Source organism: Dendrobates tinctorius, unplaced genomic scaffold (assembly GCF_039654945.1).
Source record: "Dendrobates tinctorius isolate UK_male_01 unplaced genomic scaffold, ASM3965494v1 ptg000140l, whole genome shotgun sequence".
Taxonomy (NCBI): Eukaryota; Metazoa; Chordata; class Amphibia; order Anura; family Dendrobatidae; genus Dendrobates; species Dendrobates tinctorius.
In genome coordinates this window covers 11,591,506-11,605,571 of record NW_027361808.1, presented here as the reverse complement: position 1 = coordinate 11,605,571, position 14,066 = coordinate 11,591,506, and the positions used below count along the sequence as shown (strand labels likewise).

The following is a 14,066-nucleotide window of genomic DNA, read 5'->3' as shown; positions in this document are numbered from 1 at the left end:
CAAAAAAAAAAAAAGTGTTAAAATAATATTCCCCCAATAAATCCATTTTTTGGAAAAAAAACAAAAAAAAAAACAACAAAAGTATAAATATTAGATATTGCGACCTGCCCTATAAAACTGTCCCATTAGTTAACCCCTTTAGCGAACCCCTTAAAAAATAAAAAACGAAGCAAAAAATAATGATTTATTATCATACCGCCAAACAAAAAGTGCAATAACGCGCGATCAAAAAGACGCATATAAATATCCATGGTACCGCTGAAAACGTCATCTTGTCCCGCAAAAAATGAGCTGCCATACAGCATTATCAGCGAAAAAATAAAAAAGTTATAGCTCGCAGAATAAAGCTATGCAAAAATAATTATTTTTTTATATAAAATAGTTTTCATTGCATAAAACTGACAGAACATAAAAAAACGACCTAAATGAGGCATCGCTGTAACCGTACTGACCCGAAGAATAAAACCGCTTCATCAATTTTACCGCACGCGGAACGGTGTAAACGCACCCCCGCAAAAGAAATTCATGAAACGCTGGTTTTTGTTAATTCTGCGATAAAAAGCGATCAAAAAAATGACACGTGCCCGAAAATGGTACCAAAAAAAACGTCAACTCGTCCCGCAAAAAATAACACCTCACATGACTCGGTGGGTCAAAATACGGAAAAATTATAGCTCTCAATATGTGGTGATGCAAAAACTATTTTTACAATAAAAAGCGTCTTTTAGAGTATGACAGCTGCCAAACATAAAAACCCGCTATAAATAGTAAATCAAACCCCCGTTATCACCCCCTTAGTTAGGGAAAAATAATAAAATTAAAAGAAGGGCCAGGGCTAGGGTTAGGGCTAGGGTTAAGATTAGGGTTAGGGTTGGAGTTAGAATTGGGGGTTTCCACTGTTTGGGCACATCAGGTGCTCTCCAAATGCAACATGGCGTCTGATCTCAATTCCAGCCAATTCTGAGTTGAAAAAGTCAAATGGTGCTCCTTCCCTTCCAAGCTCTGCCATGCGCCCAAAACAGTGTTTTACCGCCACATGTAGGGTATCAGCCTACTCAGGACAAATTGCAAAACAACTTTTGGGGTCCAATTTCTCCTGTTACCCTTAGAAAAATAAAAAATTGGAGGCAAAAATATCATTTTTGTGGAAAAAAATGATTTTTTTATTGTCATGCCCGGGCATTATAAACTTCTGTGAAGCCCTTGGGGGTTCAAAGTGCTCACCACACATCTAGATAAGTTCCTTAGGGGGTCTAGTTTCCAAAATGGGGTCATTTGTGGGGGGTTGCCACTGTTTAGGTACATTAGGGGTTCTCCAAATGCAACATGACACCCGCAGACCATTCCATCAAAGTCTGCATTCCAAAACGTTACTACTTCCCTTCCGAGCCCCGACGTGTGCCCATACAGTAGTTTTCTCCCACATATGGGGTGTCAGCGTACTCAGGACAAATTGGACAACAACTTTTGGGGTTCAATTTCTCCTGTTACCCTTGGGAAAATAAAAAAATTGGGGACTAATTGATCATGTTTGTGGAAAAAATACAATTTTTTTTATTTTCATGCCCGGGCATTATAAACTTCTGTGAAGCCCTTGGGGGTTCAAAGTGCTCACCACATATCTAGATAAGTTCCTTGGGGGGGTCTAGTTTCCAAAATGGTGTAATTTGTGGGGAGTTTCCAATGTTTTGGTACATCAGGGGTTTTCCAATCGCGCTGCTTCCCTTCCGAGCTCTGCCATGCGCCCAAATAGTGGTTTACCCCCACATGTGGGGTATCAGCGTACTCAGGACAAATTGCACAATAACTTTTAGGGTCCTGTTACCCTTGGGAAAATAAAAATTGGGGGTGAAAAGATCATTTTTGTGGAAAAAATGTGATTTTTTAATTGTACCGCTGTACGTTATAAACTTCTGTAAAGCCCTTGTGGGTTCAAAGTTCTCACCACATATCTAGATAAGTTCCTTGGGGGGTCTAGTTTCCAAAATGGGGTCACTTGTAGGGGGTTTACACTGTTTAGGTACATCAGGGACTCTCCAAACGTGACATGGCGTCCGATCTGAATTCCAGCCAATTTTGCATTGAAAAAGTCAAACGGCGCTCCTTCCATTCTGAGCTCTGCCATGCGCCGAAACAGTCGTTCCCCCCCACATATCAGGTATCAGCGTACTCAGGACAAATTGCACAATAACTTTTGCAGTCCAATTTCTCCTGTTACCCTTGGTAAAATAAAAAAAATTGAACCTGAAGTATTTTTTTTTGTGAAAAAAAGTTAGATGTTAATTTTTTTTTTAAATATTCAAAAAAATTCCTGTGACGCACCTAAAGGGTTAATAAACTTCTTGAATGTGGTTTTGAGCACCTTAAGGGGTGCAGTTTTTAGAATGGTGTCACTTTTGGGTATTTTCTATCATATAGACCCCTCAAAGTGGCTTCAAATGTGATGTGGTCCGTAAAAATAAAATGGTGTTGTAAAAATGAGAAATCGCTGGTCAAATTTTAACCCTTATAACTTCCTAACAAAAAAAAATTTTGGTTCCAAAATTGTGCTGATGTAAAGTAAACATGTGGGAAATGTTAGTTATCAAGTTTTTTGTGTGCCCTATCTCTGTGATTTAAGGGCATAAAAATTCAAAGTTGGAAAATTGCGAAATTTTCGCCAAATTTCCGTTTTTCTCACAAATAAACGCAAGTTATTTGAATGAAATTTTACCACTATCATGAAGTACAATATGTCACGAGAAAACAATGTCAGAATCACCGGGATCCATGGAAGCGTTCCAGAGTTATGACCTCATAAAGGTACAGTGGTCAGAATTGTAAAAATTGGCCCGGTCATGAACGTGCAAACCACCCTTGGGGGTGAAGGGGTTAATGTAAACAACAAATGTAATGCTCCAGATTCTCAACTAGCTCAAAGGAAGGTCAGGTTTATTGCTTTCAGCCAAACTGTTTTCAGCTGTGCTAACATACTTGCACAAGGGTATTCTAACCATCCGTTACCCCTCTTAGGCTATGTGCACACGTATGCAGAAAATTTCTGCATAAAAACCGGACTCCTTCCCAGAAACCACACTTTTTTTCTGCGCATTTTTCTGCGTTTTTTTCCGCACGGCCCCAGACACACAGAAATAGCCAGAAATGCGGAAAAATCCGCAAAATTATTGAGCATGCAGCGTTTACCGTGAATCGTTATTTTTTCGCGGAAAAAAACGCATCAATATGCACAAAAAGTACAAAATGCATTAAAATGAATGGGAAGCTTCTTTTAAGCGTTTTTAAGCGGATTTTTTGGCAAATCCGCAAAAAAAACAGTGTGAACACAGCCTTACACAGTTAGCAAACACAAAGTACCATAAGAACACTGGAGTGATGGGTGTTGGAAATGGGCCTCTATACACCTATGAAGATATTGCATCACAAACCAGACGTTTGCAGCCAGAATAGTCATTTACCCCATTAACAATGTATAGCATATTTCTGAATCATTTAATGTTAGCTTCATTGGAAAAAAATGTGCTTTTCTTTCAAAAATAAGGAAATTTCTAAGTGACCCTAAACTTTTAAACAGTAGTGTGTGTCTGTATATATATATTATATACTGTATGTATACATATATATATATATATATATATATATATATATATATATATATATATATGTGAGTGTATGTATGTATGTATGTATGTCACCAACCAATCACAAAGCATCTCTAATTTCACCAGAGGTGGTTAAGAGTAGCTGAGCTGTGATTGGCTGCTATGATCAAGTTTTCCCACATGACAACACCTCAGCGGACACTGACATGGTGGGAGAAATTTATAATCCCTGGGAACATAAGCTCCCAGCCATTGTCTGCCCCCCAGAAAGGAGCAGAGAGCACATGACAGAAATGAATCCCCCCTCCCTGCCCATATCCCCATCACACATCCTCTATCCTGTAGGCACATCTTTCTTCCCTCTTAAAGGGATCATTGGTATGGAAGTCAGAGTAAATCCATCCAGGGCTTTGGTTTTGACCCCAAGCCTCTCTTAAAGGGATCCCTGGTATGGAAGTTAGGACCGTTCCACTCAGCTCTGTGGTTCTGACCCCAGGGTCTCTTAAAGGGATCATTCGTATGGAAGTTAGGGCAAATCCACTCTGCGCTTTGCTACTGAACCCAAGCCTTTCTTAAAGGGATCTCCGGTATGGAAGTTAAAGCAATTCCCTCAATGCTCAGATTCTGACCCCAGGGTTCTATTAAAGGGATCATTGGTATGCAAGTCACGGCAAATTCACTCAGCGCTCTGGTTCCGATCCCACTCTCTCTTAAAGGGATCCCCGCTATGGAAGTGAGGTTAAATCCACTCTGCGCTTCGGTACTGACCCCAGGCCTCTCTTAAAGGAATCTCCGGTATGGAAGTCAGGGCAAATCCATCCAGTGCTTTGGTTCTGACCCCAGGCTCTCTTAAAGGGATCTCCAGTATGGAAGTTAGAGCAATTCCCTCAATGCGCTGATTCTGATCCCAGGGTTCTATTAAAGGGATCATTGGTATGCAAGTCACGGCAAATTCACTCAGCACTCTGGTTCTGATCCCAGTCTCTCTTAAAGGGATCCCCAGTAAGGAAGCGAGGTTAAATTCACTCTGCGCTTTGGTACTGACACCAGGCCTCTCTTAAAGGAATCTCCGGCATGGAAGTTAGGGTAAATCCCTCAGCTCTCTGATTCTCACCTCAGGCTTCTATTAAAGGGATCATTGGTATGGAAGTCAGGACAAATCCACTCAGCGCTCTGGTTCTGACCCCAGGCTGACGGGATGATGTGGGATATTAGGGGTAATAATCCGGTAGCTCTGACTGACAGGATGAAGAGGGATATTAGGGGGAGTAGTCCGGTGGCTCTGGCTGACGGGATAATGTGGGATATTAGTGGTAGTAGTCCGGTGGCTCTGGCTGATGGGATGATGTGGGATATTAGGGGCGTAGTCCGGCGTCTGTGATGGGATGATGTGGGATATTAGTGGTTATTGTCTGGTGGCCCTGGCTGACGGGATGATGTGGGATATTAGGGGTAGTAGTCCGGTGGCTCTGGCTGTCGGGACGATGTGGGATATTAGGGGTAGTAGTCCGGTAGCTCTGGCTGATGGGATGATGTGGGATATTAGGGCTAGTAGTCCGGAGGCTCTGACGGGATCATTTGGGATATTAGGGGTAGTAGTTTGGTGGCTCTGGCTGACGGGATGATGTGGGATATTAGGGGTAGCAGTCCGGTGGCTCTGGCTGAAGGGATGGTGTGGGATATTATAGTGAATTTGGCTATGCGAAGTGGGCGGGGCTCTACACTCAGCTATATAATATATATATATTTTTTTTTTCATTATAATTTGTTATAACTAACGGTAGTTAGTTAATATGCCCGGGCAGCGCCAGGCTCTTCAGCTAATATATATATAGACAAAAAGAATATAGCAGCACATGTGCATGAATCTAGGCCATGTGAAAACAAAGAAGCACATTAAAACTATTCAATTTGGATAATACTAAAAAATATTTTTTTCCCCAAAAATTTTTTAAAACTTACAGTAAGATGAAAATGAAGGTTATTAGTGCACAAATTGGCCAATTCATGTAAGCCCATCAACCACAGCAAGGTGACCTCCCCTGATGGGTCCCTGCTCTACCGTACATAAGCCACTTCTGGGCCACCAGCCTACAATTTTGGACAAACACACCATGCAGGTGGCCGCAATCAGCTCTACCTGCCCAAAAATTGTAGGCTTAGCCCGGTAGTGACATGTTCGAAAGCTGGCGAGGGAGGGAGAACAGGAGACATGATATTCATTCTCCCAGTGTATATCCGGCTCTGCTACATCATCTCATTCCCGGCTGTCTGCATTTCCCTTCCTATCTTCTTCCCATAGGGGTGGAGCCGCATATTCATGACTTTAATGAGCGGTACCATGTGACCGCACAGGAAGAACACAGGAAGGGAGATGCAGACAGCCGGGACTGAGATGTAGCAGAGCCGGATATGCAGACACTGGGAGGGTGAGTAGAACTGGGGGAGGGTGAGCCAGCCATGCCATATTCACCTCTCAGTCTCCGGGGTCCTACAGAGAGCCGGCAACGCTGAGGAGCAGCAGCTGATGAGATGCGAGTATGTCATTTTTTTTTGTAATAGCAGCAGCATTATATGGAGCATGTTATGGGCCACCAATAACCTTTGTGCAGCATTATTATATGGGACATATATATTAACATGGAGCATGTTGTGGGCCACCACTAACTTTTGTGCAGCATTATATGGGGCATATATTTATTAACATGGAGCATGTTGTGGACCACCAATAACCTTTGTGCAGCATTACATGGGGCATATATATATTAAGATGAAGCATGTTATGGGCCATCAATAACCTTTGTGCAGCATTATATGGGGCATATTTTAATATGGAGCATCTTATGGGGCCACCAGTTTACTTTTATTAGCACCTATTTTTATTTTTGAAATTTACCAGTAGCTGCTTCATTTCCCACCCTAGGCTTATACACGAGTCAATAAGTTTTCCCAGTATCTTCTGGCAAAATTAGGGGGGTCGTCTTATACACGAGTATATATATATATATATATATATATATATATATATATATATATACATATATACACTGTGTATATATATATATATATATATATATATATATATATATTATACTGCTCAAAAAAGTAAAGGGAACACTAAAATAACACATCCTAGATCTGAATGAAATATTCTCATTGAATACTTTGTTCTGTATAAAGTTGAATGTGCTGACAACAAAAATCACACAAAAATCATCAATGGAAATCAAATTTATTAACCAATGGAGGCCTGGAGTTGGAGTCCCACACAAAATTAAAGTATGATGTAATGTCCTTAAAACAAGTTGAAATCATGCTCAGTATTGTGTGTGGCCTCCACGTGCCTGTATGACCTCCATACAACGCCTGGGTATGCTACTGATGAGGCGGCGGATGGTCTCCTGAGGGATCTCCTCCCAGATCTCGACTAAAGCATCCGCCAACTCCTGGACAGTCTGTGGTGCAACGTAACCTTGGTGGATAGAGCAAGACATGATGTCCCAGATATGCCCAATCGGATTCAGGTCTGGGGAACGGTTGGGCCAGTTCATCACTTCAATGCCTTCATCTTGCAAGAACTGATGACACACTCAAGCCACATGAAGTCTGGCATTGTCATGCATTAGGAGGGACCCAGGGCCAACCACACCAGGATATGATTCTCACAACGGGTCTGAGGATCTAATCTCAGTACCTAATGGCAGTCAGGCTACCTCTCGCGAGCACATGGAGGGCTGTGTGGCCCTCCAAAGAAATGCCACCCCACAGCATTACTGACCCACTGCCAAACCGGTCATGCTAAAGGATGTTGCTGGCAGCAGATCGCTCTCCACGACATCTCCAGACTCTGTCACATGTGCTCAGTGTAAACCTGCTTTCATCTGTGAAGAGCACAGGGTGCCATTGGTGAATTTGCCAATCCTGGTGTTCTGTGGCAAATGCCAAGCATCCTGCATGGTGTTGCGCTGTGAGCACAACCCTATCTGTGGATGTCAGGCACTCAGACTATCCTCATGGAGTCGGTTTCTAACCATTTGGGCAGACACATGCACATTTGTGGCCTGCTGGAGGTCATTTTGCAGGGCTCTGGCAGTGCTCCTCCTGTTTCTCCTTGCACAAAGGTGGTCCTGCTCCTAGGTTGTTGCCCTCCTACGGCCCCCTCCATGTCTCCTGGTGTACTGGCCTGTCTCCTAGTAGGGCCTCCAGCCTCTGGACACTACGCTGACAGAAAACCTTCTTGCCACAGCTTGCATTGATATGCCATCCTGGATGAGCTGCACTACCTGAGCCACTTGTGTGGGTTGTACTGCTATTGCACCACGAGTGTGAAAGCACAACCAACATTCAAAAGTGACCAAAACATCAGTCAGAAAGCATTGGTGCTGAGATGTGGTCTGTGGTCCCCACCTGCAGAACCACTCCTTTATTGAGGGTGTCTTGATAATTGCCAATAATTTCCATCAGTGTTGCTTCTTAAGTGGACAGTTTCATTTCACAGAAGTTTGATTTATGGTACTTGAAGTCATATTCTGTTGTTTAAGTGTTCCATATTTTTTTCTATATATATACACATACATATATACATACATATACACACACACATCTAATATATAAAGCTCAAGTGTGTGTGTGTGTGTGTGTGTGTGTGTGTGTGTGTGTGTGTGTATGTATGTATGTATGTATGTATGTATGTGTGTGTGTGTGTGTGTGTGTGTGTGTGTATGTATGTATGTATGTATGTACGTACGTCCGTCCGTCCCGGATTGGCATCCGCACCGTCGCAGCTACAGCCACAAAATTTGGCAGAGTCACACGTCTGGACCCCGAGACTGTCCTAGGCTATGTTGTGAGGCGAAATTTTAACCCCGCGCTTTCCAATTCACCAAACAATTTTGCCCCCATCTACATAATGGGGAAAAAGTGTGTGTGTGTGTGTGTATCAAGCCCCGCCCCTCATTATGATGTCATAATGGTTGCCATGGCGACGCTGATGTCATCATAGGTTGCAAGCCCCGCCGCTCACTATGATGTCATAATGGTTGACTATGGGATGGAGGATGTGTGATGGGTATATGGGCACTGGACTATGGGATGGAGGATATGTATGACGGGTATATGGGCACGGGACTATGGGATGGAGGATGTGTTATGGGTATATGGGCACTGGACTATGGGATGGAGGATATGTATGATGAGTATATGGGCACAGGACTATGGGATGGAGGATATGTATGATGGGTATATGGGCATGGGACTATGAGATGAAGGATGTGTGATGGGTATATGGGCACTTGACTATGGGATGAAGGATATGTATGATGGGTATATGGGCACAGGTATATAGGATGGCGAATATGTATGATGGGTATATGGGCATGGGACTATGGGATGGAGGATGTGTGATGGGTATATGGGCACTCGACTATGGGATGGAGGATATGTATGATGGGTATATAGGTACGGGCCTATGGGATCGTGGATATGTATGATGGTATATGGGCACAGGATTATGCGATGGAGGAGAATTATAATTTGCTATAACTAACCACAGTTAGTTACTATGCCCTGGCAGCGCCAGGCTCTTCAGCTAGTGTGTATATATATATATATATATATATATATATATATTACACACATACACACACAGTACAGACCAAAAGTTTGGACACTCCTTCTCATTCAAAGAGTTTTCTTTATTTTCATGACTATGAAAATTGTAGATTCACTTTGAAGGCATCAAAACTATGAATTAACACATGTGGAATTATATAATTAACAAAAAAGTGTGAAACAACTGAAAATATGTCTTATATTCTAGGTTCTTCAAAGAAGCCACCTTTTGCTTTGATTACTGCTTTGCACACTCTTGGCATTCTCTTGATGAGCTTCAAGAGGCAGTCACCGGAAATGGTCTTCCAACAGTCTTGAAGGAGTTCCCAGAGATGCTTAGCACTTGTTGGCTCTTTTGCCTTCACTCTGAGGTCCAGCTCACCCCAAACCATCTCTATTGTGTTCAGGTCTGGTGACTGCGGAGGCCAGGTCATCTGGCGTAGCACCCCATCACTCTCCTTCTTGGTCAAATAGCCCTTACACAGCCTGGATGCATGTTTAGGGTCATTGTCCTGTTGAAAAATAAATGATGATCCAACTAAACACAAACCGGATGGAATTGCATGCCGCTGCAAGATGCTGTGGTAGCCATGCTGGTTCAGTATGCCTTCAATTTTGAATAAATCCCCAACAGTGTCACCAGCAAAGCACCCCCACACCATCACACCTCCTCCTTCATGCTTCACAGTGGGAACCAGGCATGTAGAGTCCATCCGTTCACCTTTTCTGCGTCGCACAAAGACACGGTGGTTGGAACCAAATATCTCAAATTTGGACTCATCAGACCAAAGCACAGATTTCCACTGGTCTAATGTCCATTCCTTGTGTTCTTTAGCCCAAACAAGTCTCTTCTGCTTGTTGCCTGTCCTTAGCAGTGGTTTCCTAGCAGCTATTTTACCATGAAGGCCTGCTACACAAAGTCTCTTAACAGTTGTTGTAGAGATGTGTCTGCTGCTAGAACTGTGTGTGGCATTGACCTGGTCTCTAATCTGAGCTGCTGTTAACCTGCGATTTCTGAGGCTGGTGACTCGTACGAACTTATCCTCAGCAGCAGAGGTGACTTTTGGTCTTAATTTCCTGGGGCGGTCCTCATGTGAGCCAGTTTCTTTGTAGCGCTTGATGGTTGTTGCCACTGCACATGGGGACACTTTCAAAGTTTTCCCAATTTTTCGGATTGACTGACCTTAATTTCTTAAAGTAATGATGGCCACTCGTTTTTCTATTCTTAGAATTTGTATTATGGCAAGAAAAAAGCAGCTAACAGTCTATTCAGTAGGACTATCATCTGTGTATCCACCAGACTTCTGCACAACACCACTGATGGTCCCAACCCCATTTATAAGGCAAGAAATCCCACTTATTAAACCTGACAGGGCACACCTGTTAAGTGAAAACCATTTCCGGTGACTACCTCTTGAAGCCCATCAAGAGAATGCCAAGAGTGTGCAAAGCAGTAATCAAAGCAAAAGGTGGCTACTATGAAGAACCTAGAATATGAGACATACAGTATTTTCAGCTGTTTCACACTTTTTTGTTAAATTACATAATTCCACATGTGTTAATACATAGTTTTGATGCCTTCAGAGTGAATTTACAATTTTCATAGTCATGAAAATAAAGAAAACTCTTTGAATGAGCGTGTCCAAACTTTTGGTTTGTACAGTATATATATTCCAATCTTTATTTAAATTCTTCAGATTGAAGAACATCAAACATTACAAGAACAATAGAACGATACAGACAATACAAAAATGAAAGTAGGTTCATGGAACAATATATTTTGATTTAAAAAATTAAAAAAAAATAAATAAATTGTAAATTTTAATTTTGTCCCACTATGGGACTTTCATTTTTTGTAGAATGATCGCTTGTATAGCATAGAGATGCAGGAGCATCTCCATGCTATGCAAATTGTCATACAAAGTTGCTGATCATGCTCTGAGCATGATTAAGTAACTTTGCTAGCTCTGATGACTCGGGTCACCATGGAAACGATCGGGACCCAACGATGACCGATCTAAGGGCAGAAGGGCTTTATTCCCTCTGCTTGCTCCCAAAATTCTGCAATTGAGTTTGATCACAGTATTTAATGGGTTGAAGTGCTGTGTGTCAGCTGTCACAATCAGCTGAAATCCGGTGGCGATCACGTGAGCGCAAAATGGCCGGGACGTTTCCACATGTCCCAAGGATGAAAGGATACATTTTGGGTGGTAAAGGTGTTAAGGATAAAGATTGAATGTTTGAAAAGTGCATTTTTTCTTCAAATTTGGTGCAAAAAAGTATTTATTTGTGAAAATATTGTAAAAGTCATATCAAACAAATTTAGTATCAATCCCCAGAATCACTGGGATATGTTAAGGCGTTCCAGAGTTAATACCCCATAAAGTGACAGGTCAGACCTCTAAAATTTGCCCTAGTCATTGATGTGAAAATAACTTGGCCACTAAGGGGATAAAATGTGGTCATGACAGGTTTGTGTTGGGGTTTTCATTACAGAATCTGCGAAGATCCTAAGGGTGTGTGCACACGCTGCTGAATCTGCTGTGGATAGATCCGCGCGGATTTTGCAAAATCCGCAGGTCAAAAGACCTGCGCTTTATCTGCAGATTAGCCTGCGGTTTATCATCTCTACAACGGAGGAGATGGTAAACCGCTGCGGAATCCGCAGAAAGAATTGACATGCAATTCTTTCTGCGGATTAGAAACCGCAGGCAAAACCGCGTGGAAAAATCTGCAGCATCTGCACTGCGGTTTCCATTTCCCATAGGGAATAATGAAACTGCTGCGGATCCACAGGGCCAAAACCGCTGCGGATCCGCATTAGAATCCGCAGCGTGTGCACACACCCTTACATTACGCCAGCTTAAAGTCATAAAATATTAACTTAAGGTTTTTCATTAAACAATATGAAAAGTGGAAGAGAGAAGAAAACCTATGACAAATATTGTAAAATCTTATAATTGCTAGCTGCGCTACATTATGAAGTTTCCCTTGTACCTTTTTCAGTTGCTTGTCCATATAGGATACAGTTGGATGGTTCACTTGCTCTTGAGGCAGTCTGCATTTCGAAGAGTTATTAAAACTATAACTGGAAGACAGACAATTGTTATTTTGGTAATTACCAATTAGTGAAATCAGATGATTTGTTAATTACCAGAGAATGATTATTCTACAGTCCATTGTTGGATGTCCCTTGAGTCAGCATGGTTAACCCGTCCTTATACTTTTAGTGGTCTATGGGCAACAAGCACTCTACCAACACAAATTTTAAAGAACACTCCTTTCATTTTACCTTCTTTACAACTCTTGTGCTCTTAACTTTCAACTGAAACTAAGTCACTCTCACCCATGCTGGATCCATTTTGTGACCCGATGTTCTCCCCTCGTTTACAGCCTAGATCATTCCAATGATGGAAAGACATTTAACTACTTAGACTACACCATTTCTGCTCAATCGTTTTTGTCTTATCACTGGAAACCCAAAAAGACAAATGCTACGGTATCTCCCCCTTCAAGAAACTTTTCATATACCCCAAAATTCATGACTTTAATGGATCCCTTCTCAGACCACTTCAAAATCCTAGCCCATCATAATATGAATTGCTATATAAAAATGAATGCAACTCCCAAGGGGTCATTTCATTACTTTGCTCAATATTTAACTCCCAGTACTCTCAAATAAAAATAGCGATATCAGACAAATGCGAGAGTGATATGGCTTATACAATGTCACTAAAGCAATTGCATTATTTCTTTGCCATATAATTCATAGGCGGTCACCTGAAATGAGCAGATCGATTTGCGGTACTCTCGTCCATTGTCCAAGTTAGTAGTACCTGGCAGCTAGACGGGAGGTAGTTATATCTATTATCTTCCAGTGTCCCTGGGGCGATATTTGATTTGTCATAGCTGGTGTCATCTGTCACATCATACAGATGAGGTTGTGCCAGTCCAAGCTAATCAAAAGCTGCACCAGGGATGCCAAAGGGTAAGAGGTTCATGGGCCTCTCGTCTATTCGCCAAGTATCAATGGGCCAGAGTACCGCAAGTTGATCTGCTCATCACTAGCACTGAAATGTTCTTGATAGAAACTCTAACTACATAGACTTTACTATGTTCTTCAACTACTTCACAGAATATACTGAAACATTTCAGAAATTGCAACTCTATGGGTGACACGTGGCATATATGGTGAACTTGCCAGTTAGAGAAAAAAAAAAAAAAAAAGCTTTGCCGTCCTTGACACAATTAAGAATATGCTCAATACACAGCTCCAACTACCATTAAGTGTCATGCTTCTGAGTGACAAAGCAACAGAAATTAATAAAAAATGGAGAAATAGAAAAAATGCACTGGCGCCCAACACCAAGAGAGGATATAAAAGGAGCTTCGAAGCTGCTGGTGATTTGAACAGGTTCTGTGTGGATCCCAGTCAAATATACTTTAAGCTAAAAAGATATAAGGTAATAATCACGCTATAATGAAGCTGAAAAAGACAACATCCATTTACACTCACTGGCCACTTTATTAGGTACACCATGCTAGTAACGGGTTGGACCCCCCTTTGCCTTCAGAACTGCCTCAATTCTTCGTGGCAGAGATTCAACAAGGTGCTGGAAGCATTCCTCAGAGATTTTGGACCATATTGACATGATGGCATCACACAGTTGGCGCAGATTTGACGGCTGCACATCCCTGATGCGAATCTCCCGTTCCACCACATCCCAAAGATGCTCTATTGGATTGAGATCTGGTGACTGAGGAGGCCATTTGAGTACAGTGAACTCATTGTCATGTTCAAGAAACCAATCTGAGATGATTCGAGCTTTATGACATGGCGCATTATCCTGCTGAAAG

General features: G+C 42.0%; 1 protein-coding gene across 2 annotated transcripts in view; it reads right to left on the bottom strand.

Moving 5' to 3' along the window:
* Positions 1-14,066, bottom strand: part of LOC141049032 (protein Mis18-alpha-like) — a 167,997-nt gene that overhangs the window by 14,640 nt on the left and 139,291 nt on the right. For both annotated transcript variants that reach the window (XM_073545137.1, XM_073545136.1), the window contains one exon: positions 12,207-12,297. In XM_073545137.1, the coding sequence (XP_073401238.1) occupies positions 12,207-12,297 (91 nt within the window). The remainder of the gene's footprint in view (positions 1-12,206; positions 12,298-14,066) is intronic.